This window comes from Ammospiza caudacuta, chromosome 11 (genome assembly GCF_027887145.1).
Source record: "Ammospiza caudacuta isolate bAmmCau1 chromosome 11, bAmmCau1.pri, whole genome shotgun sequence".
NCBI classification, from domain to species: domain Eukaryota; kingdom Metazoa; phylum Chordata; class Aves; order Passeriformes; family Passerellidae; genus Ammospiza; species Ammospiza caudacuta.
This window is the reverse complement of record NC_080603.1, coordinates 3,271,393-3,295,934: the sequence shown is the minus strand read 5'-3', so window position 1 is coordinate 3,295,934 and position 24,542 is coordinate 3,271,393. Positions and strand designations below refer to the sequence as shown.

The 24,542-nt window shown below is 44.9% G+C and overlaps 1 protein-coding gene across 1 annotated transcript in view; it reads left to right on the top strand.

Moving 5' to 3' along the window:
• Positions 1 to 24,542, top strand: part of LOC131562477 (uncharacterized) — a 133,398-nt gene that overhangs the window by 61,339 nt on the left and 47,517 nt on the right. The window contains exon 4 of the mRNA XM_058812231.1: positions 19,315 to 19,454. Within this exon, the coding sequence (XP_058668214.1) occupies positions 19,315 to 19,454 (140 nt within the window). The remainder of the gene's footprint in view (positions 1 to 19,314; positions 19,455 to 24,542) is intronic.

Sequence of the window (24,542 nt, the reverse complement as noted above, 5' to 3'; positions counted from 1 at the left end):
GCAAATTTTTAAGAGCAATTTCCTAATGGTGCTTGAGGTGAGGTTGGAAGTCATGCTCTGAGTGCAAAGGGCAGCTCTCAGGACAGTTGGCTGCTGAGCAGCCACAAGCTAATTGGAGCAAGACAGAATTTCCCAGTGCAGCTGTTCTGTCCTTGTTTGCACAGACGAAAACCACTCAGAGCAAACCTTGCTGGCCAAAGTCTCTCAAAATCCAGTGAGAGCAGCAGGCTTGGGAGTGTGGGGAGCTGCTCCCTGCTCCTTGGCTGGAGGCAGGCTGAGTGGGAGTATCTGCTCAGCACGAATTCCTGCCCTGAGCATTCCTCCCTCCCTGCTGTGCCCCGCGATGCTGTGCTGCATCACATTGTCCTGATCCCCTTCTTCCCATGGCCTCTTTCCTCTGGGGGCTGGGCAGCTCCCTGACAGCCCCTGCTGCAGCTTAACCCACAGCATTAGTGCTCCTGTGATGGTATTTGACAGGCCTCATGCTTTATCTAGAGGGGGAGCTTTCACCAACACAAATAATAACATCTCAATTTTTGTTGCTGGTGACTGAGGGCAATTAAAAGCTAAATGTCACACAGCAGTGTAGGCTGCACTTTCCTAGTGAAAATATGACATGGTGATTTGGTGGCAGCAGTTAATTAGTTTGGGCAAATGATCTCTTGCTGTGGATGTTTATCAGTGCAATCACATTTACAGTCAGGGTAGAAAGCAGGGAAGGGAATACTCTGCCCTTTTGCATTAGGGAGAGCAGATCATTGGGCAGTGTGATCTTGCAGAGACCTGGCTCTGTGCTTTTCTCCTCAGTTCTGTGCTGAACAAAATGCTCAGCAGCAGGACTGTCTCCTGAAGTCACTGAGCTGCACACAACAAGAACTGACAGGTCTCTTTCCAGGATCTGGCTGAGCTGCTGTAAATAAAAGGAAATGAGAGAGATCCAGGTTGAGCAGAGCTCTCGGGAGGGGTGCTCAAAGTTCAGAACAAAATGGGTACCAGAGATTGCTCTCTGTGCCTGGTGCACATGGAGAGGCACAGTGAGTAAGGAAACTCCCACATCAGTGTGGCTGTGTCAGGGCACGCTGTGCTGGGTTTGCAGAGCAGGGAAATGTCTGGCACTCTCCTCCTGGAACAGCACTGAGCTCGGGTGATGGCAGCAACAACTCCTGGGGCCCCGAAACACACTGCCCTCAATTTAACTGGATTTCTGTGAGTTCACAGCAGATGCATTCTTGTTGCCCATTCTAGTCTAAGATGCACTACATCAATCCACTCTATAATTTAAAATAAAGCTGTTCTGAACTCCTAACAACGTCAGTTGAATGTGCTTAGCTTGAAGCATGAAGCAGTGTGTAGGCTGACTTGTTAAGTGTATGTGTAGTGGTTTCAAGGAGATACAGAGCATATTTTTGGGCACCACAATGAGAGTGCTGTGGGATGAGTTGGAGAGGATACAGAAGAAGGTAATGAGAGTAATTCAGGGCATGTGATCTACAGAAGAAGTTTGGATGATTTTAGGTGTGTGCAGTAGAGGAGAATGGAGGAAGACATGAATCTTGAAATGCCTGTAGAGGCTGTCCTGAAGGTGACTGTTTGATACTTATTTATATGTTGGCGATAGTGAGGGGGGAGAAGGGCTTGGGAAATCTGTGGCAAAGATGTTTCTGATTGGATGTTAGGAGAAGCCCTGGAAAAATACCTGGAGAGACTGTGAAGGCTCAGTCAGGAAAGGTCTTGAGGAGGAGATTGGGGGAACCTTTCTCAGAAACTGCTACTGCTGTTGATTCAGGTCCAGAGCAGATGAACTAGCAAGGAGATTTGGTGGGGGTCCCTTCCAGTCTTGCCTTGTGTAGACAATGTCAGGATGAACACTGGGCCACCACCTATGCTTTGACCTGCAATTCAAGTAATTGGCTTCACTGATCTTTTTATTTCATTACTGCACAGTAAATCACTTTGGTTCCATTCCAATATTCCTTTACTCTAGTAAAAGTTGGATTAAATCCTTTCTGCACAGTTAGGAGCACACTTATGTTTCCAAGATATTTATTCCCTACTAATTTATGTATTCAAAAGCCTACTGTGTATTTGTATGGAAGGAAGATGACTTCACAGGCTCCCTCTTCTCACTTTCAGTGCCATGATGGATGTGTGGATGTTTGAGTTGTGACAACTGTAGACTCATAAGGTACCTGGAAGGTCCTATAGGTAATTAAAGCTATGTGAGTCATGTGGGAAGAATTAGATCAAGTTTGGTATTCTAGGCAGCTCAGTACCCCCATCTTGGAGAACTCATTTGTGGTGACTCTCCATTCTGTTCCAAAAATGAACAAGAATTATCACCCAAGCATAATTTAGATACGATGGTGTTTGACTGCTTTACTGGCATGGTCAGTTCTGGTTTGTGAGGCCCAGAATGCAGACACCAGACCTTATCAGGGAGTGCTGTCAGCAGCAACGTGCAGAATTCAGGCTCAGTGCTCAATGGTACGTGCAGGTTTTGGGGTTGTCTCACACTCTGTCTTCTGCTTCTGTGCTACATCTGTGTTTCCTTGCCTTTCTGACCCCATTCTTTTTGCTAACACAGGTCAGCAAGTACTAAAAATGTTGTTGTGTACCCACAGGAATGAGATTTCCAGATTCTGCTGTGCTGCCTCTGGGGCCATCTCCATGTCCCTGTTAGCTCTAAGAGCTGCATTTGCTCCACCCTTGGTCCTCTTAGAGCAAAGATAACTGGGGAGGGATTGAAGGAGAGGTAAATCAAATGCTGGACCAAGAGAAAATGGAAGCAGTCCTTCAACATGTTTCTCATCAGAACCCAGCACAGGATGTTTGTGGGCCATGAGAATACAATTTACAAGTTGTTCTCTCAAGCCCAAATTTGCCTGTCATTCCTTGCTGGATAAATGCAATCCATTAGTTAGAGGCTGAAGAGGCTTTTCCACTGGTCTAATTGTTTCAACCTGCTTCTGAAATATATTTATTTGCTTTCATAGGTTGTTTTTAAAGTCCAAATCCTCTCTTATTGCTGCAGTGGAGATGAATATCTATGAGGTTGAGGCAAGAAGAGGGAATCTGCCCCTTCTACACAGTCCTGATGGTGGCTCTGGGGATGTGTTCCCTTCCTGGAATGAGGGCAGGGAAACAAGCAGGCATCACCTTGTACAGGATGTCTGCTTTGCTTGTCCTCCCATCCATCTCGGTCCTCCTCAGCTTTTTCCACATCCCACAGAAAAGTGTGATCATTTGAGTGTATGGGCAACAACAGCTCCACTCACTGATGTCAGAAGTATAAATTAATAACTGGGGGGAAAAATATTTTGCATCATGGGTCTTTTTTGGGCAAGATAGGTCTGTTATGAGATGAAGCAGCCTGGAACCTCCCTCCCCTCTGTTAATGTTACATAAAGCTCTTGCTGCTCATGTTCTGCAGGAAGAGGAGGCCACTGAGCAGGCTTTCCTCTCTTGCTGCTGACTCCTGTGTGATCTCACCTTTATGGTACCCTAGGGATGGTGTCTGACCTGGACTCTCTTTGTACACTGTATAATTTTGGGATTAAAAAATTAACACTGTATAATTAACACTGCATAATTTTGGGATTTGTTGTCTTTTTGACTATTTGTGGAAATACCTGGAATTTCAACGTGAGAATTTTTTTGCCTAAGACTCCTATTTCCACATAACCATTTCTGTGAGCATGATGAAGATACTGATTTTTGTGCCTAGCAAAATACTGTCAGGAGACTGAATTAGATGCAATTTTCTCTTTTTTCTGCATTTTTTTCCCAATGGGAGATCTAACTGAGATTATTCTAAGGGACAAAGTGGAGGCTTAGTTGAGGAAGTAGCATCAATTGTGGTGAGATTGAGTTCACACTATTTGCATTCCCCAAAGGGGAGAGGAAAATATTTGTCAAGTCCAGGAGCTGTCTTCACACAGACCAAACTCAGCTCTCCCTAGGGTTTGGCAGATTTCAGTGCTCTGGCAATAGCCAAGGCACAGGAATCCAATGTGTTCTGTACACAGTGATGCTGCAGTGCTGTCACCAGGAGAGCAGAAACCTTCTCCTCATGACTTCAGATCAGTTCTCCAGCAGCCATAATTTTGGAGCTGAGGAAACCTATTGATTTCTTCACCAGCCCCAGAGCCTTTTTTGAGTCCCAGACCCCATTGTTTGGAAATGTAACATCTTCACAACGTGCTTCTCTCCTCCCCAAAGGCTGGATGAGACTGGAGCTGGCTGCTATGTGAGGCTGTAGGTTTAGTGGGGGGGTCATTGGGACTGTGGTGACCCATGAGTGTGGTATCTGAGTGCCAGCAATTCCAGCTGCCAGTGCCCAAGCCCTCTCCAAAGTGGCAGCTCAAAGCTCAAACCTGTGGTGATCCCAAGCACTGCAGAACACGAGGAGAAATAGTTACAGGTGCAAACTGCTCTGTTGTGCCTGCAGGATGGAGGAGGCCAACAGGAAAGGATGCTATTTTGTTGCTTTAGACTGGGAATGCTAATTAGTATGGAGGTATTAATGATACCTTTTATCATCTCTCTGCTACTACCTTGTTTAGTTGTGAATTCCTCTGTTCTTTGTGTCCCTCCCATCTAGGATCAATCTGTTCCCCATTAAAAGGGATCTGTGCATTTTTCTCTCACTCTGAGGGAGATCTCCAGCCTTTATCAGACTGGAAATGCTGCTCTGCACTGAAACCAGGCAAGCACCACTGTGCCTGCTCTGATGGCTTTGCTGTTGACATTTTTGAGATTATGCAAAGAAGGATCTGTGCAGTGTGGTGAAAAGAATGAACCCAAACCTTTAAGGTTACTCTGAGGTTAGAAATGAAAACTCATACAGCTCAGAAATTGTGCCGTGGTATCGGCTGGAGGCAGTGCTGTGTACAGAGCAATCATTCCCAGGAATGCCAATTTCCAGTTCAAACAAGCTCAGGCTGTATTTACAGCAGAGGGATGCTGGAGTCAAGGGGATTGTTTAACTTCTGATACACTTTGATGACATTTGCTCTGTTTCCAGCAGCAAAGATAAGCAGACGCCAGGAACAGGGTCTAGAAATGGCAATTTCCTGCCCTCAGTGGAACTGCACCTGCTGAGTTCAGACATGGGCTTCAGGGGAAGAATGTCCCACTTCTGGAGCCTGGCCTCTGCATTTGTGTTTGGAAGGAAAGAAGTCAGACAGAAGAGTAATTAATCAAGGTGTGAGGAAACAGGATTGTGAGGAGATTTATATCCCTCGTTTATATGTGTAATGGCTCTGTCAGTGCATGATGGGCTCCTTGGAGGGGCTGCTCTCTAATGGGGTGGGGTTTAGAGTTCTGCTGAGGGTGGGGAGGTTGCTACAGGGTGATACAGGTCCCTAGTACCCATCTTTTGGTTTTATTCAGGAGAAGAGGTGGTCAACCCAGTTTGTTGATACAAGCAAAAAGCTAATTTGTAAAGATTCTTGAGTTTGCTTTGGGGCAGTGTGTGAGGAGAAGGGTCACAGCTGAATGGCTGAAGAGTGAGTGTCCCCTGCACTGTGTGCCCTGGTGCTGTGCAGGCTGCAGCTGGTGGCAGGGCTGGCTCTTTCCAGGCAGGCTGGGGGACAGGGACAGGGACAGGGACAGGTCTGCTCATCACTGAGGGCTGCACTGCAGCATGGCCCCCAGGGCAGGTGACAGGAGAGCTGCAGCTCAGAATGCAGCATGCCACACAGCACAGGCATATCTGGCATTGCTGCACCCAAATGGCCTCGTGGACATGATGCCTCAGGTTTAGCTTTTCTGTTTTTCAGATTCTGTGCTGCTTTAGTGTGTGGGTCTGGGTTCATGTTAGGGGATGGTGAGCTCTGTGCACAGAGCAGGGATACAAAACAATTCCTGCTCCAGCTGGGCACCAAGGACAAATGATCCAAATCTCAGCCCAGGAGCACAAACACCGTGGGCTGGAGAGAGAAAAACAAGCAGGGTGGGACTGCCTGGGCTAAAGCTGGAATGGGACAATGAACTGCAAGGTGCAAATGGAGCAGAACTGATCACAGTGACAGACCCTGTGACCTCGTGTCCATTTTGTGCCCATTTTGGTTCACCTTGGGTGCAGCCCTGGCTGGGCTCTGGTGCTGCCCAAGGTGGATCTATGGAGGAGATCCATTAATAAATCCCTACTTTATTTTTTAGCTCTGTCTGGTCTCTGTTCTAGGTCAGCTTCCACAAGGCATCAGACTAACAAAGCATTCTCAATTTTTTATGAATTTTACAGCATGCTCAGCTTCCATGGTCCCCCCTGCATGCTACGTGCCTCACTCACTGATTTTAATCACTAGAATAAGTCTCTTTTAAAGCTCCTTTAGAATAAACCAACAACACTCAGTGTTCCCACCTGTCCCTGAAGACTGGATTTTACAGAAGCTGAGGAGCAGCAGAGCAGTGTCTCCCCCAGCTGCTTTTGGGGGAATATCTGTGGCTGTTGAGGGGAGGCACAGCAGCCCTGTGCAGGCTGAGCCTTGTCCTGCTGCTGTTTCCCTCCTGTTGGGCTCTCCAGCTCACTCTCCACACCCCTCACTTGTCAAGTGAAACAAATGTTTTTGGTGCTGAGAGCACTGGTCACTGTCACAGCAAGGATGGATGGCTTTCCAGGATGGATGGACATCATCTGGGAATTTGTTTTAGAGGTTGGGGTAGGGTTTTTTTCATATCAGAGGAAGAAATTTATATCTTTTGACAGTAGTCTCCTGAGGGCCTCTTTCCTTTATTGATACTTCAGCGTTGTCCTTTGATGTAATAATCCTGCATTACATAGGCTGTCACTCAGAAATGATGAAGTTGGGCTTTTGGTGCAGGGGAATACCACCAAAGCTGAATACAAAAATAATTATTTGAATTTATGAGACAGACACAGCTATACCTTAACTTAAAGGAAGATGTTTCTGCACAGAACAAGTCATGATGAATATGAAAATTAGCCAGGAGCTTGCTCTTACAGAAATTTGATCTAAACTGACAGATTTTGTGTTTACACTTCATCCAGGCCATGTGTCCAGCCAGTTTAAAATACACAGATAGTATCCAATAGCAGTGGCACTGTGGAATTCAAGGTTTTAAAATTTGGCTAAACACAGGGAAGATCACATTTGACACACCTGCCCTTGAGTGAAGGGATTATTGTGCTTGTTTCATAAATCCAAACAATTGATAAGGAACTGCAGGTTTGTTAAGCAGGGCGGTGCATTAGAACACCCAGAGATTTGCTCTGAAGGGATGATCCTGTTTTAGCCTGGGTGTATTTGCAAACCAGCTCCCACTGGGGTCAGATTTGCAGGGATGGCTTTGCTGCAGCCAGGTCTCCAGGAGAATGTCCCTTTTCTGACCAGTGCTCACACACAGCTGCCTTTGGCTGTGCTTCATTCTTCATCTCCAGCTGGGCATGGAATCCACTTCTAAATTAGTTTCCAAAGCTCCAAAATATTCTGTGTTGCATGCAGTGATCTGGAAGTGGTAATGTGTCATTTGGAATTCACAGTTCAAAATGCATGCTTAGCATCTCAGGCTCACAATTTGCTGAAATGCTGATCTGCCCAACTCTGCTGTTCTGATTTCCTTCTCCAGGCCCTCAGTAAACATCCCAAGTGATGAATTTCACTATGAAAGGCACCCTGGCCAATGTGACCTTGACAGAATGTATTTTTTTTTTTGCTTCTAAAGGGGCTATTAATAATAACTTTGAATGGAATACTTAGTGGATTTCAAGAGGAATAATGTTTTCCTTGGAGGAGTTTTCTTGCTGTAGGGTGAGATTGCATCTGACACATCCAGCCACAGCTCAGACCTGGGTGTTGTAGAAGAGCTCTGAAATGAGGCACCTTCTCACACCAGTTTCCTAGGAAACTTCATTTTATTGAAAGCAAAGCCTCCTTTTGTTCCTATGATATTAGAAAGTTTATTGAGGTGCATCAATCAGTAGGTTCAGCATCTTGGGGATAATTCTTTAAATCTGATTTGCAGTAATCTATCATATCTGCATCCCCAGACTCCCAGGGAACAAGTGCTTCTTATGGGCAGCCCATAAGAACAAATCAAATGCATAAGGCAGAAGGGCCTGTCCTTGAGTTCTTCAATGCATTTAATAAGAATATCACTGTCCATGTACAGTGATATCATTGATAGCATTTGATTTGATGATTATTTGATATTATTTCAGTGCAGATTCTTTCACTTCCACACGTTTCACTGGCAGGAAGGTGTGGAGTCCCTGGGGAGGAGAGGTGTTGGGGGCTGGCAGGTGTGGGGTGCAGCTGCATCTGCTGTGAAAGGCATCCCCAGCCAAGCCCCAAGGGCAGGAGACCCATCCAGGGCTCCAACCTTCTTCCCTTGGTTTGTACACCTGCTCTTCAGCACAGGTATTGGTGATGAAAACCAGCCAGTTCTGTGCTCTGGCAGCAAAGTTTGTGCTAACAGAAGTGTAAATATGCCATGTCTGAGTGGGTTTGGGTTTCCACCTTGCCTCTGTCCATCAGGTCCCTGAGCTGACGTGGTGCCCTGCTGTTCTGCACCCACCTTCCACTGGCAATGCTCTTGTGGCTTTTTCTACTCTGCTATAAAAACTGGATTGCATTTGGCCATGTTCAGCATCTGTCCTGTAGCTGGCTCAGAGCTGATCTCCCAAATCTGTTCTGAATAACACCAAAGAATTCCCCTGACTAATTCAGAGCCTGGCTTTGACTCCTTTGTGTAGCAGTGTGTGATTCAAATGTATGCTGCAAAAAGCTTGATCCCTTAGCTATTGTGGCTCTTGTAGTTCAATAATATTAATCCTTGATTTTCTGTTTTCCCCTCAAAAATATTTGGTAGCTTCATCTCAGGGATTTTCTTAGAACTCAGATTAAAATATAAACTGGGACAGAGGGATTTCCTATAGGTAAAGCAGTTTTAGAAGTATTTTTAATGAAAATATTGTATCCCCAGCATGAAACCAGATGAAGACTGGTCATGCAAAATAATGTCAACAAAACAATCTTGCTGCCCCTTGAGACTTATACTTGATAATGCACAAGAGCAATTGAAAGTCTTCTCATGGCATTCATTTTTAATTACTTCTGTGGTCCAAGGTCATAGATATAAGCCACTTGTCAGCCTGGATAGCTTCACCAAGATAAAGACTAAATTTATGGCATTTATGCAGAATTCTGGGAAAAACCAAAGGTCACATTTTTCAAATTGAAGTGTTCCAAGTTAGCCTCTTAAACCAGTCCTCAGACACTTGGATAAACAGCCTGCCTTCCCCAAGTGCCAGCAGAGGCTCTTTGTGCCTCAAGCAGCCCCTGCCCAGTGCCTGTGCCACTCACCAGCCCAGGCTGGGCCTTGCAGGCCTCCTCCAGGCTCTGCTGACAGCTTAACCAAAGTGGCCACGTTGCCAAGGCTTTAAATTACTATGAAAACAATTCTTCATTTTTAATTGTTCAAGTTATAATGTGGATGATGCCACTATAAGAAAGACCTGTGTCTGTTTTGTTCCATACAAAGTTGGCATGACCAAGTGCAACATTTCAGAGACTATTGTGATATGAATTGTTTCACATCCTAGTGACAATTCTTCATAAATATAATCTTAGCCATCTTTAGTGTGTTTTTTCAGGCCAGTAGTTCAACTTTGTGTGTAGTGGAATTTTCTTGTTCTGGACTGTGATTAGAACTGAAGAAAATTTTTTGCTTTTTGGCAACAAAATCTTTAGCAAAGACTTAGCTAACAAGCTCTTGGTCTCTTGAGGGTGTGCTTGAATGTAGAGACAGAATAAAAATGCAGAATCTTTGGAAATATGGGTTTCATTTTTTATTTTTGATTGTTTGACAGCAACTTGTGTTCACTAATTGTGACACTTGGAATGTGTGAGGCAGGTCCATCCTTGAGGGAGGAGCAGAGAACAGATGTGAGGAACTGCATGACCTGCACTAGGTGACATTAGTCTGACTGAACTCTGGACTGCAGTTAACATTTGTTTTCTGAGACCTCCAGGAAATAAAAGTCAACCAGAATTTCCTACAGCAGGTGTGTGTTCTTTGCTTTGTTTAATAAAGCACCAGGTACAAGAAAGGAGGCTCTGTGAGAGCCCAGGATGGCTGGGTTTCTAACAGGGCTCTGAGGAAGTTGTTTTAGAGGTGAAGCAAATCATCACTAAATCAATAGAATTAAAGAAGACAAGAGCAGTGTGAGATTTGGGACATAACAGCACTTGCATGAAGAAATCACCAATTAAGTCTTTGGAAAGCAGCTGCAGAGGCAGGAGGGACAACAATTCCTGAGAGAATGGGGAACATTTTCTGTTGGAGGTCTTTATTTGAGGGCTGGTGGTGACTAAAAATATTGTTCTGTCTGAATTGTTTAAGGGTCTTTCATTTGCATTCTGGAAGAGAAAAATACGGATTAAAACACAGATTTTGAGAATGCTTGAGTATGCACCAGGGCTTTGGTTCAGATGAACTCAGATTAGGTGAAGGCAGAGCAATGAGACTCAGCAGCAGTGAGATCAGTGTGGTTCTGTGTTTGCACATTCCCACAGGCAAGTTTCATACATTTGTGCAAACAAAAGCTGAGAGAAGCCCAAAGGTGATTCCAGGGGTGATGCCACAGTAACCATGCCCTGAAATAGTGGCAAGTTGAGATCATATAGGGGAGTCTGTGGGAATAATCTTTTAAATAAACAGTGTGTCTCGTTTTGCCAGATTGCTGATCCTCCAACTTGTGGGATGTGCTATAAGGTTTTGAAAATCTGGAGCTGATGCTCTTCTAAAAATAAACAGATAAAAACAAATAAATTCCTGGAACCTTATTGACAAAATCTCTTCCAGTCCATTTTTGTCAGGCTTGTCAGCTGTACTAACACTCTTTGATGCTGCTTTACCTCCCCTGTTTGCTGAAGTAGGTGTTGCTCACTGTAAATAACTATTGTTCTGGTTTCCTGACCCATTTGCTTGAATTTCCTCAGTTTTTGTTACACTTCTGGATAAGAATGGGTGGATATGGATGCAGGGATGGAGCATTTTCAGCTTTGCAGGTGAGCTGGCGGCTCACTGAGGACTCTGCTGGTCTGAGCTGCCTCTGGTCACGCTCCAGCAGGAGTGTGCTGCTCCCCAGGCAGCATTTTGGGATGCAGTGCTCTGAAAAAGGGACAGCTTTGGTGCTGCTGGTGGGTGGTGCTCACATCAAGGGAGAGCAGTTTGGTCTGATTTTTACTCAAATGTAGCAGGCACAGGGCTAAGCAGCAGAGTGGAATGGACAGGTGAGAATTCCTCATGAGTTTGGAGTGTCAGTGCTAGTTTCTTGTTAGAAAAGAGAAAAGCAATCATTTCAGTCTTCACAGAGGAAAGGTTCAAAACATGATGGTAGATTGTCTCACCTAGAGACACACACATCCAAACTGCTTTAAACTGCAGCCACTTCAATGAATAAAAGTCATTTTTGGGGCAGCAAATGACATGCCAGGTATTTATTCCAGCCTGCACACCCTGCCAGGGATATGGTAAAGAGTGTGCCTGGGTAAGGATTTGTCTGCTAGCTTTGATTGCTGCCATTGCCTTCATGCTTAGATTGTGATAGGGCTTAAAGGACTGAACTGAAATTGGCCCTGTTGTGTTCAGGGCTGTCCAGACATAAAGTAAACAGCATTTGCAGAGATGTTCATCTGCAAAACCAGAGCAAACAGTCACTGGATGAGTAATCAGACCTGAGCAAACAAACAACAAATACATGGAGGAGGAGGACGTGCCTGCTTTTTTCCAAGTCAGTAGCTGTGATGGGAACAAGGCCAGTGAATTAATAGTTTGTGTGCTGTACAACAGAGGCACTTTTCAACAAAGGATCAGGCTTTGGATGAAGAAAGTACATTTATGTGATTTCCTACCTGTTTTCCCCACTGTGTCCACTCCTCCTCAAAGCTGGTTAAATCTCTGCCCCTCTCCCAGCTGTGCCATCACCCAGGAGGGGCTGGGGGCAGCTCTGTGCCCTGTGTGTGCCCTGTGTGTGCCAGGGCAGAGTGGGCCAAGCTGCACGTGCTGATGTGGGAGTCAGAGCTGCAGAGCCATTCATAATCCACCTCTCTCTTGCCCATAATTATCTCTGCTACCCGAGAGAGCTGAGAACTCCCTTAAGCCTCCCTGCAAGTCATTTAGATTCTAATTGGGATTTAAAAACTCCTGAAACCTGAGTGGGTGGCTCAGTGCATTATTGCTGATGAATGGTACCCTGGGTGATGTGCCCAGCAGACCCACACAGGATCTGTGCTTGGTTTCCCACTGAAGAGCTGTCCTTTTTTCTTTTTCAAGCACAGATTTTGCTCTTTACCTCAGCTAATTAGGAACTGGCTTCATTCACAAAAGAAATTATGTTTGTGGCACTATACCAAAATGTTAATTCAATTTTGTTATGTTGAATCCTTTATCTTCTTAATGTTTCTTTAAAATGGAGGAGATGAAGCTTGCTTACTTAAATATTTTCTGTCTTTCCTTCCCAGTCTGTGATTTCTCCTTCAAAGACTGGTTTAGCATGGTTTTGTAACCTACTCAGAAATGTCATCCTAATGACCTCAGCCCTCTAGGCTTGGTTTTGAAGGACCAGAAATCCTGGTGATTTTCTGGTTTGTTTTGGTGTTTTGTTTTATTTTGTTTTTTTCTCCTCGTGAAGCTCATCCTAACTGGTCATTGTTCCCTTGGTGCTAATTCCCTGCCTGACCTCCCTCTCCCTGTTAAACTGGCCCACAAGCCTGAGCAGAATGCTGAGGGAGGGTCCCTGAGCACAGTGAGAGCTGCAGAATTGCAGAATTGCACTGCTGGGGCAGGGCTGGGGTGACATCACTGATGGATTTCACTGTGGCAGCTGCAGAGGGACCTCTGGAGCAGCATCTGATAAATGAAGCACATAATTGAGAGCGGGACTGGTGGGGGCTGCAGCTCTGTTTCCAAGGAGAAAAGGCTTCAGCAACCCCAAATGATGAAGAGGAGGGAGAGGGGCTCCTCTCACCTGGGCCATGGAGTCTGGGTGTGGTTCCCAGCCCCATGCTTCACTTGTTTATCATCTTCAATCTCTTGAAGTGCTTCCTGCACAGCTGCACTGAGCTTTCCTGTGGGCTGCACGCAACCACAGCAATCTCTGCTCACTGAGGCAGAGGGGATGATGTTGTTAGCTCTGAATTAATTTGCTCTGTGAGTGTAAATCAGCCTCCTACTGTTGTTTTGGTGGATTATTTTAAATGTAAATGCTGCAGAGACAAATGAAATGGGTGGATGTGGAAAAAGCACACTTGAAAGAGACAATTCAAATACAGGAAAAATTGTTCTCTTTGTCAATATAATGTGCTTTAATAAACTATGGATGCTCTTGGCTTTCCAAGCTGTCTGTAATCATCATGGATTCCTGTCCCAGCCTTGCCCCTAAAAGCTGCAGACTGTAAGTCAAGTGAAAACAGATAACCAACATTTTGGGAAAGTGCCTGCAGCCCATTTTCCTTCAGTCCTGGGTCATTGTTCAGGCTTGTGACCCAGACACACGTCTGGAGCTCCTTGCCACTGGGGAGCTGCTGGGGTTTGTTCCAGCTGAGACATGAACCCCTGTGAGCTTGAGAGAGCTCTGGTAAGAGGCTGTGCTAGATTTGGGGCTGTAGTGTCCAACTCCTCCAAGGAAACCATTCTAGAAATTTATTCTGTGAGAACAATTTTCCACTGAGAAGGTGGGACTATATTCCTTCAGTTTTATTTTTTTATGGGGGTAGGTGTGTGTAGTCTTTCAGGTGTTACTTTGATTTGGGGTTTTGCTTGAGGTTATTATTCTTTTGATTGTTTGACAGCAGCTTGTGTTCACTAACTGCTGGCACATGGAATGTGTGAGGCAGGTCCATCCTTTGAGAGAGGAGCAGGGCACAGGTGTGTGAACTGGTGACATTGGTCTCAGCTGATCTCTGCACTGCAGCTAACATTTGTTTTCTGAGACCTCCAGTAGATCATCTAATTCCAACTTCATCTTCCCACCAGTTTGATGAACAACACAAAACCTTTTCCTTGTTTTCCCCTCCCTGCCATCGCTGTTGGTGGTGAAGGTCAAGGCTGTCCCAGTGCAGCCCCCTGGTTTGTTCTGCAGTGTCACCTGGGGATTGTGCAAACCCCCCATGCAGGCAGCTGCCCTCCAATGACCCAATTTACCTCTGAGCAGGATGGAGGGTGGCAGTGAATTGTTCAGCTGTGGCTTGTCCCTCCCTCTGGGCTCTGAGTGCTCTTCCCTGTGAAGCACAGGGCTGGAAACAGCTCCAGAGGCTTCCTGGTGCCGTGGGGAGCTCTGGAACTGTGTGCCAGTACCTCTGGAGCTGCTTGGCATCACCTTTCAGCAAGGCAGGGGCACAAGCAGGGCCCAGGCAGGACCTTCCCACTGCTGCCTGCTTCCAGCTGCATTCCAAACCCTGTGGGGAGGTGTGAGCAGGGTGAGCCTGCCCCTGCACCATCTGCCCAAGCTTCACTTGGCTTGAACAGAGCCCTTCCCTTTTGTCATCCCTGAGAGCAGCCCAAGGCAGCACCTGTGCCACTCCCTGCTTCCAGTGACATCCTTTGAATGAGTTTTAAAGCTTCACATCCTCAAGATAATTCTTCATGGAGTAAGGTTTTTGACACTTTATCTGTGTGGATGCATGTAAGGTTTTCTGTGAGCTGTTTAGGTGGCCTGGAAAGGCCCAGGGATGGCCTTGAAGAGCCGACGCTTCAAAGGACGAGGAGAGACTTCTGATCTTGTCTCGGTCTCGGTGTTTATTAATTGTTTATCTAAAAGATTTTCTTTCAGCCCGACAGAGGTCTGCACAGCAAGTCAGCCATGGGCACACTGCGAGCCCCCGGGGCGGTCACTTATCTTTATACCCGAAGTTACGTGTACAATATTTATCATTTCTCCCCAATACCTTCTACCCTTATTAACCGGTGCACTTTTAGTAATAACCAATCCCAAAGTGCCACCACCACCACAGAAGATGGAGGCCAAGAAGAAGAAGAAGAAGGACAGGACACGCCCCAATTCCTCCATCTTACTTCTTTAGACCCCCCTGTACCAAAATCCTAAACCCTGTGTTTTACACTTTAACCAACTTATCCCTTCACCATTCACCCAGTGAATTCCTCCCAGTCCTCATACAGGTCTCACCTCCTGTGTAGGATCAAAGTCCAGCCACCAGACACTTCTGGCAACATTCCAGGATTCCCGAGCCCCCCAAGGGTGGTCTCGGCCTCTCTGCACCTCCATCCTGAGGTGCTGAGATCCCACAGGTGCATTAAAAAGAGTTTGTGTGGCATTCTTTTGTGAGCTGCTCTTGCTAGCATTATCCATCTGCTTTTGTACTGGAATGACAGAAATCCAAGCTTGGGCTAGGACTAACAGCAGCAGGAAACAGTTTTAGTTCTTGCACATATTGGCTGTAGTACTAAATGTTGGTTACTCCCCCTCCCTCTAATCCTGTGTGTGGGATTTGTTGCCATATTTAGTGACATTTATCAGGACGGAGGTATAAATATGAAGAAATCTGCTTGAGTTAATTGAAGCTTGGCTTTACTTTCTGACAGAACATTGTTCCTTGCTGTGGCCTGACTGGCAGGCAGGGCCAGGGCAGGTCAGTGCTCCAGAGGCCAGGCATGGCTGTGCCACTGAACTTCAGTGTCAGACATGAGCACCTGGGGGTGGCAGGAATGCAGCACCTGAGTTATCCCTGTGCAGGTTCACAGTGCCAGGATAGGCTGCTCCAGCAATCTCTGCTAACTTGTCTGCTAAGATTTTTGTATAGTGCTTGCCTCTTTTCTACTTGACCTAGTTTGTGCTTTGCACATTAAGTCAGTTCCTACACTAAAAGCCTTCACTCTCCTACTTCCTTGATGGCTTTCTAGTGCATTGGGTCACCATTCCAGACTACTATTTTATTTATTTGTGGTCATGTCTTTCATCTAACCTGCTTCAGAGCAAACCCTTATTTTTAATGAATTTAATTCTTCCCTGCAGCATTAGTTTGGGAAGATGTGCAATGGCTATCCTGGGCCATTCTTCCTCAAGGATTGAGAACTTTCTCATGCCTGTGAAGTATAATTTTGGTGCAATATGTCTTTTTTTTTTGCCAGCAAAACTAATCCCAAATGCAGTAGCAGGTCTTGAGACAGCAGAGAATTGATGAGCTTGGTAAGATCAGAGAGGAAAACCAGATCTCTGGTAAAAGCAAGCACAGCTTTCAAGGCATTTAGCAGAGGTATAGAGCATTTTAAGTAACACAGATAAATACCTCCCTGGAGCTTTTGCTTTTTCATCTAAGCACAGATCAGAGAACAAATAGGAAAATGTGGGGGCAAAAAACAAAAGCCTTAAAGATGCCAATAAACATTTTTCAAGCTGAAGGTTACTTTCAGCAGTGAAAATAGCAGAAGATGTGTAAGGGCAAAGCAATGAAGCCGGGTGTAAAATAAGGGAAAAGAATGAAATCAGAGGGCTGCAGAAGAGTTTTGAATTAAGTGACTGCTAACTTGCTTCTTATAAATGATTTATTTTTATTTGTTCTTGAAAAACATTTTTAATTTGTTTCTGTGCTACACTAACACACTGGAAATTGTTCATTACTATCAAAGGTTTTTCAGTGTGTGAGCAAAAAGTGATACCTTTAATGCCCTTGAATTTAGTTTTAAAAGTTCCAGTAACTCTGCATGAAATTATAATATCAGTGGTATTCCAGCTGGTTTTGAGTTTTATATTAATGGACTAGGTCTTAACCCCAGAATTGCTTTATATGCAATCTATACTAGTGGCACACATTCAGTGCAGAATTTCTGGATAATGTACATGTGAGGTGTCAGAGCAAAGCTAGGGGAATGCTTGATTTTTGTGTGAAATGTCACTTAAAGTTGAATGCTTGGGTAGTTCCATACTTGCTCAGGAAATTCTGCTTTAATCATAAGCTCATCTGCACCTCTGTGTCCTGAATTGCCATCAATACCAAGTGCAGTCCCAGCTTCAGACAACCTTTGCTGTGTTGTGCCAATTTATTGAATTCAAAGCATAAACAAGCAAGTATTTAGTTTAAAAATAGCTCATCCTCATCATTTTGATGTCAGGTCACTGCATTGAACTGATAGGTGCTACACTGAATTCCCACCTCCCTGTAAATAGCAGAGATCAGGTGGTGCAGCCTTAACAAACCATCCCAGGTACTGAGAGTGTGGATGGGGACAAACTCTGCAGGCCTGGCTGGAGCTTTGTCAGCATTTTATTCAGTGCTAATGTGGTGCAGCTTTGATTTCAGGTAATTAATAAGCTAATAAATCATGGGGTGCTTTTTTTGACCCAATGGCACAATTATGTGCATAAGATGCACTTGCATTATGAAGGGAAAGGAGGGCTCAAGACCAGCTTTGTGAGTCTCTCCCTATTAAATCTCTACAAGGTCAAGCTCAAAAGATTTTTTCACCTGTTCTGCAAAAATTTGGAGGCTCACATGATGTAACTGGCACAGCCAAGACTGTTGCCAGGTGTGCTGATAGCAATGTCCATGTTTTCATTCATTTACTCCTGTAGCCATGTCAAGTCCATTTACTGAAATCACAGTTTCTAGAATATTCTGTTGTTCTCTGCACCATGCCTGTGTAGGTGCTCCATGCACAGGAATCTTTGTCAAGCCCACTGCTTTGTCATGGAAACTGTTGCCCTGGCAGTTGCTAATCCAGAGGAATATGTCAGCAAGTGGTTTCTGTAATCACTGTCATTTTCCACAGGTTTCAGAACAGAAGGTTCATGTTCAGCAACCAGTGCAGGAATGGGATGAATGTCACACATGGCACTGCAGGGTGTTTGCTAATACCTTAAGGAGACTTTAGGACAAAGATCCTGCCCATGAAACAGATGCAGTGACACTTTCTTCTGTGCTAGGAGTATAAATGTCACATTTTTATTTCTCTCAGGCTTGAGAGTTCAGTGTTTGCTGTAGCTGCAGACTGTGAGCCCTCCATTTTGGGGGGCTGTGCTGAGCAGAATGGCCTTCCTGTGGTAATAATGGATCATTCTGGAGCAAACACCCTTTTAGGCATCAAAAATGATTCTCAAATAAGCGTGTGGGCAGAGATGAAGGTGAAGGTTTTTCCCAAAGGTTGAGGGTTCCTTTGGCCAGATAGGATTTGGTAAATCATAACCCTCAAGGCATGAAGTGGCAGGCATGAGCTCTTGTTACCTGGTCCAGTTTCCAGCAAGTCCTAATAAAATCACACTTGTGCCGTCATTGCCTGCGCCTTTTTTCAGACCTTGTTTTGCTATTCTTGCTTGGTCTTTGCTTTGCAACATACAGCAGTTGTTGAATTTTTTTTAAATCATATTTTCCAGTCTAGAAAAAGACACAATCATTTATGGGGGTTAAACATGGGTGGAGAAAAATTCTCTGAAGAACAGGCACGCATGAGGGTGGAATTCTGACCCAAATTTCCTCTAGTTTCCTTGTCTTTTTCACCTTTATGCTGCATTATGGTGCCCCTTGCCCCAGTGAGCTGCCATCCTGTTTCAGTGCTACTGAGGCAGCACTGAATTTTTTTTTTTTAAGTTTTAAGGTTTAAAGTTATTTTTATATTTTGATTTATATTGATGGATAAATGATTTTTGCGTGTTTTACATGGGTAATTATTTTAATATTATGAGTTAATAATGTAAGTTTTTAAATTATATTGGTTATTGTGACAGTGTTCACAGGGCTCTTAGGATGAGGGAAGAGACAAGGATCTGACTCCATCTTTCAAAAGGCTTGATTTATTATTTTATTATATATATTATATTAAAACTATACTAAAAGAATAGAAGAAAGGATTTCCTCAGAAGGCTGGCTAAGAATAGAATAGGAAAGAATGAATAACAAAGGTTTGTGGCTCGGCTCTCTGTCTGAGCCAGCTGACTGTGATTGGCCATTAATTACAAACATCCAACATGAGACCAATCCCAGATGCACCTGTTGCATCCCACAGCAGCAGATAACCATTGTTTACATTTTGTTCCTGAGGCCTCCCAGCTTCTCAGGAGGAAAAATCCTAAGGAAAGGATTTTTCATAAAAGATATCTGTAACAGGTTATTTTTAATGTTTGATGGAATAATAGCTTACATTTTGTTTTTGTAAATGAAAAATATTTCTTGTGGTAATTGAAGACAAATAGAATTAAATGTAGATGAAATTTTAGAAGTGTTATATTAAAAAAAAAAAGGTTTTATATATAGAGTGACATGGAGAAATATATTTTATTATTGATTTTTTTTTTTGAATGCTGTGCTGTATGCCAACATGCGCATTTTGCTGTTGCAGTGATCACTGACGGAGGCCTGGACAAGACAGCCCTAACGGACGATGTGGGCAGCGAGGAGGATCTGTACGAGGATTTCCGCAGCTCCACCCACCGCTACGGCCACCCTGGGGGCGGCGGCGAGCAGCTGGCCATCAACGAGGTGGGTGGCTGTGCTCCTGGCCTGGAGCAGGGGCTGCTGGCCTGGGAACATGGCCAGGGTGATGGAGCTGGGACTGGGAACATGGCCAGGGTGGTGGAGCTGGCCTGGGAACATGGCCAGGGTGATGGAGCTGGCCTGGGAACATGGCCAGGGTGGTGGAGCTGGGACTGGGAACATGGCCAGGGTGATGGAGCTGGCCTGGGAACATGGCCAGGCTTCTAGAACTGGCCTGGGAACATGGCCAGGGTGATGGAGCTGGGACTGGGAACATGGCCAGGGTGATGGAGCTGGGACTGGGAACATGGCCAGGGTGATAGATCTGGAACCATGGCCAGGATGATGGGTCTGACCCTGGGACCGTGGCCAGGATCATGGTGCTGGAACCATAGCCAGGCTGATGGATCTGACACTGGAACCATGGGCAGGCTGATGGGTCTGGAACCATGGCTAAGCTGCTGAGTCTGCTTCTAGAACCACAGCCAGGCTGATGGGTCTGGTTCTGGGACCATGGCCAGGCTGATGGGTCTGGGTCTGGAACCACAGCCAGGCTCCTGGTTCTGGTTCTGGGAGCACAGCCAAGCTGCTGGTTCTGGAACCACAGCCAATCTGCTGGGTCTGCTTCTGCTTCTGGGACCACAGCCAGGCTGCTGGGTCTAGTTCTGGTAATCACAGCCAGGCTGCTGGTTATGGTTCTGGTAATCACAGCCAGGCTGCTGGGTCTCATTCTGGTAACCACAGCCAAGCTGCTGGTTATGGTTCTGTTAATAACAGCCAGGCTGCTGGGTCTGGTTCTGGTACCACAGCCAGGCTGCTGGTTCTGATTCTAGAACCACAGCCAAGTTGCTGGTTCTGGTTCTGGAACCACAGCCAGGCTGCTGGGTCTGGTTCTGGTTGTGTAATCACAGCCAAGCTGCTGGTTCTGGTTCTGGAACCACAGCCAGGCTGCTGGGTCTGGTTCTGGTTGTGTAATCACAGCCAAGCTGCTGGGTCTGGTTCTGGAACCACAGCCAGGCTGCTGGGTCTGGTTCTGGTTGTGTAATCACAGCCAAGCTGCTGGGTCTGGTTCTGGTAGCCACAGCCAAGCTTGTGGCCCTGGGACCATGGCCAGGCTGCTGGTTCTGGTTGTGTAACCACAGCCAGGCTGCTGGGTCTGGTTCTGGTAACCACAGCCAGGATGCTGGTTCTGGAACCACAGCCAAGCTGGTCATGGCACAGCAGATGGGACTTTAAATGTCATTTACTGTGGGCACCGTTTACAGCCTGGTGACAAAGGGGCTGCTGCCTTGTCCCCAAGGCAATGCAGAGACACAGGGCCTCTCCTCTTGGGTGTTGTTGATTGAGAAGTTTAAAAACACTAATGAACTTGTTAAAAACATTAATGAACAAGTTCACATTTGGAGTGTGTTGTGCTGATGGCATAATGGAAATGTTGAAAAAAATCCCTGGTCTACCTGTTTCTTTTTAATAGATAAGGAGGGTGCAAAGTTTGCTACAGGTTTGGTCTTTGCTGTTTCTTCCTGCTCCCCCCAGATATTCACTCTGGGGATGTGAAAGACCTGTCTATTGAAATAAATCACACAGGACTCCATTTTCTTCATGGTGGGAAAAGCCCATTCTTTATTCACATATTCACTCCTTTTTATACAGTGTTACAGACCTTGTGTGTGACTCCAATTGGTCAGTAGCTTTCCTGTTTATTACTTTATTGGTTAGTAAAAGGTATTTTACTTGTCCATCAAATCTCTCTACTCTTAAATACTTTACATGTTTTCTTCACTTGTTCTCATGGAATAGATTTAATGTTTCTGTAGGCGCTGGTTGTTTTTCACCTAGGAATAGATTATGTTAAGGAACTGCTCACACCAGGATTGTTCTCATATGGGAATTTGTAAAGTGCTAGCTTTGCTTAGAAGAAATGACAGGCTAGCTATCCATTTAACAGAGCAGGCCTGATTTTGTGAGGCCCTTCTTTTATAATTTTTCTACCTTACTGCAACACCTTTCTTTTAGCTATTTTCTTTTATAGTGCTGATCCTGATTAAGTTGACATCAGCAGTTTAAAAACGTGCTACTTGGTCTAAGCAATGCCATGAGCTAACACTAACAGATCTAAGATGTTTTTCCTGTAAAAGTACTATTTTTTATCTTGTGCATTATAGCTGGCATCCTGCTACACACAGAATGCTTTTGCTGTGAGGTGAACATGAGAGTGGAGCATGTTCACCACATGAGTGATCTCTTGAACTCCTACACCTTTTTCTCTCTTTCCTCTCCTCGTGTGTATTCCTACATGTGACCTTCCCAAGATGAGAAGGCAGGGATGAAAGAAGTGTTATATTTTCTTGTGCAATACCTTCTCTAACTGAAACTGTGTGGCTCCCAGTGTGTGTGTTTGATACACCCACTGATGGTGTTCCTGGGGTCTGACAAAGCTCCAGAAAGCTGCACAGTGAGGGTAACAGCTTTTCTTCAAAAACAACAGCAGCAAATGCTCTTCCAGCAGTTCTCCTGCTCCCTCTGCTCAGAATCCCCACCTACAGCCCTGGATGCCTGGGCTGAGGAAGGGAGTTGCTTTATTTTCTTTCCCTATTGCTTACATCCAGGGGTTATCAAACCATGGCCAGAGCTTTTTAATTTAAACTCAGCGGTCTTGGGCTGTTGTCACTGGCAAGAAAACATGAGCAGAACACCAGAAAATCTTGAGTTGTGTTCTTCCATGTTTACCTGGTGTGTTTATGAGAGTCCCAGGCACCACAGGGGTCAGACCCAAAGCATGCACTGACTCTGTGGGAGGAGGATTCTGCTTCTCTCCCACTCAGGTGCTTGCATCAAATAGGATATGCTTTGTCCCTTCCCTTCCCTTCCCTTCCCTTCCCTTCCCTTCCCTTCCCTTCCCTTCCCTTCCCTTCCCTTCCCTTCCCTTCCCTTCCCTTCCCTTCCCTTCCCTTCCCTTCCCTTCCCTTCCCTTCCCTTCCCTTCCCTTCCCTTCCCTTCCCTTCCCTTCCCTTCCCTTCCCTTCCCTTCCCTTCCCTTCCCTTCCCTTCCCTTCCCTTCCCTTCCCTTCCCTTCCCTTCCCTTCCCTTCCCTTCCCTTCCCTTCCCTTCCCTTCCCTTCCCTTCCCTTTAGAAGTTTTTTAAATCAGGAAAAAACCAAATTTGCCAGCAGGTCACACCATTGTGCATGTGGTGGGTGTTTCTTTATTCATTACTATTGAGAACAATTGCTTTTCTTTCATTTCTTAAAAGTTCCTTTTATTAGAGTAAAATCCCCTCACTTGTAATGAGGAAAGCAAATGGTTGTGTCCAAAGCAGGTGTAATTTGTATAATCTCTGAAGTGTATGTGGGGTTTTGTTGGCCAGTTGACTTGAAAGAGGAAAGATTATTTTTGGCTTGTTCCCTAGAATCTTGCCTGTTCGGGAGCAAACAAAACTGTAAGAACAAGCAGTTCATTATTTACTTTGTCAACCAGTTCCTAGCAGTAATTAATCCATCACTTGGTTCCAGTGAGCCTCAGCAAAGCTTCCCAGAACAAGACATTACAGCAAAGCACAAAATCTCTGCAGTGAAACACTCAATCTGTGAGGTGGGAATTCCAAAGCAGCAGACATCCAAAGTGTTGGAATTGAAATATCTCAAATAGCTGGTAGTTGGACAGTTTATCCTCATCTTCCCTGCTGCACCAAAGGGTGGCTATTGATTAGCCCTGAGTGTTTTCCATAGTGCTAGGAGTGATGAGTGATGTAGGGTGAAGATTTCAGTGTTCACTCATTCAGTCACATTTTGTGAGTAGTCTCAGCTTTGTTTTATTGTATTCCAAGCTGCATTTTATTGGTTGTGGATAAGGAAACTATGGTAACCACATTATTCTTAGCCTTCTTGGAAGAAACAGCTTTCAAATAAACAGAGAAGGCTGAAATACATTTTTAAGGCTGTTGGCAGACCAAGTGTTGCATTAAAGAACAAAACACCCAACCACTGAGTTTTAGTTCATTTTGGATCAAGAGAAAATGATTATGAAATAAAAAAGAAACCTTTCATAAAACTAGAATAATTTCTTGGCAAGAACACTAGAGGGATGAAAGAAAGCTGGGAGAAGGTTGTATAGAGCCCACCTAAGAAGATCAGCATGAGAGTGTGTAAGAGCCAAAAAAAATCAATCAAAAAGTAATAATAAGGGTTTGGGATGAGAAAAGAGGCAGGGGAAGTAATTTTCTTGGGGCATCTGTTTGACATTCTTTCAAATGCTTTTGTGATGCTCAGGAAAAGAGATTTTTGTGTTTAGATTATACTTGGTAGAGTTTACTTTGTGTTTGCTCCAGCTAAAGACCCTGTCCTTGTATATTTTATTGCATCCAGAATATCACTGGCTGAAAATGCAGCAAGAGAAAAATCTGTACTGCAAATGCATTGTGATTCTATCCTTCCAGTTCTCCAGAAATGTTATGTACAGCACAGACCCAGCTCCAAGCTTCATTCAGTGTGTTAGATGCAGTGTGAAGTGGAGAGCAGGAGGGATTGGGCACATACAAACCTGGCTCTGGAGTGACCATGGATGATCAGCTGTCCCCCACTAAGTAATTGGCCTGGGTGAGGAAGCTTGGACCTCTTTGCTTGGTAACATCAGAGGGGTCCTGAGGGTTTGCTGTGTCCTGCTGTGGGAAGGGCCTGTCACCATCATATTTTCTGAAAAATCCTCTTTGCTCTGGACTCTTCTCCTGGGAAGCTGAGAGACCTCAGGGAAAAAGGAAAGCAATATGATCTCATTTGCTTCTCCTGTGTTTTGCTGCTTTGGAATGTGGTTTGGAGACTGTTTATCCAACATGTGAATTATTTTGACTTAATGACCAATCAGGGTCAGGCTGTGACAGAATCTGAAGAGAGAGGCATGAGTCTTTCATTATTATTCTTTAGCCTTCTGTAAGTAACCTTTCTCTATTCTTTAGTATAGTTTTAGTATAGCATTCTTTAATATAATATAATAAAATAATAAATTAGCCTTCTAAGAACATGGAGTCAGATTCTCGTTTTCCTCCTCCATCTGGGGACCCTGAAAACACCACAGGGCCCATGCAGCTCCTGCTCTGCAAG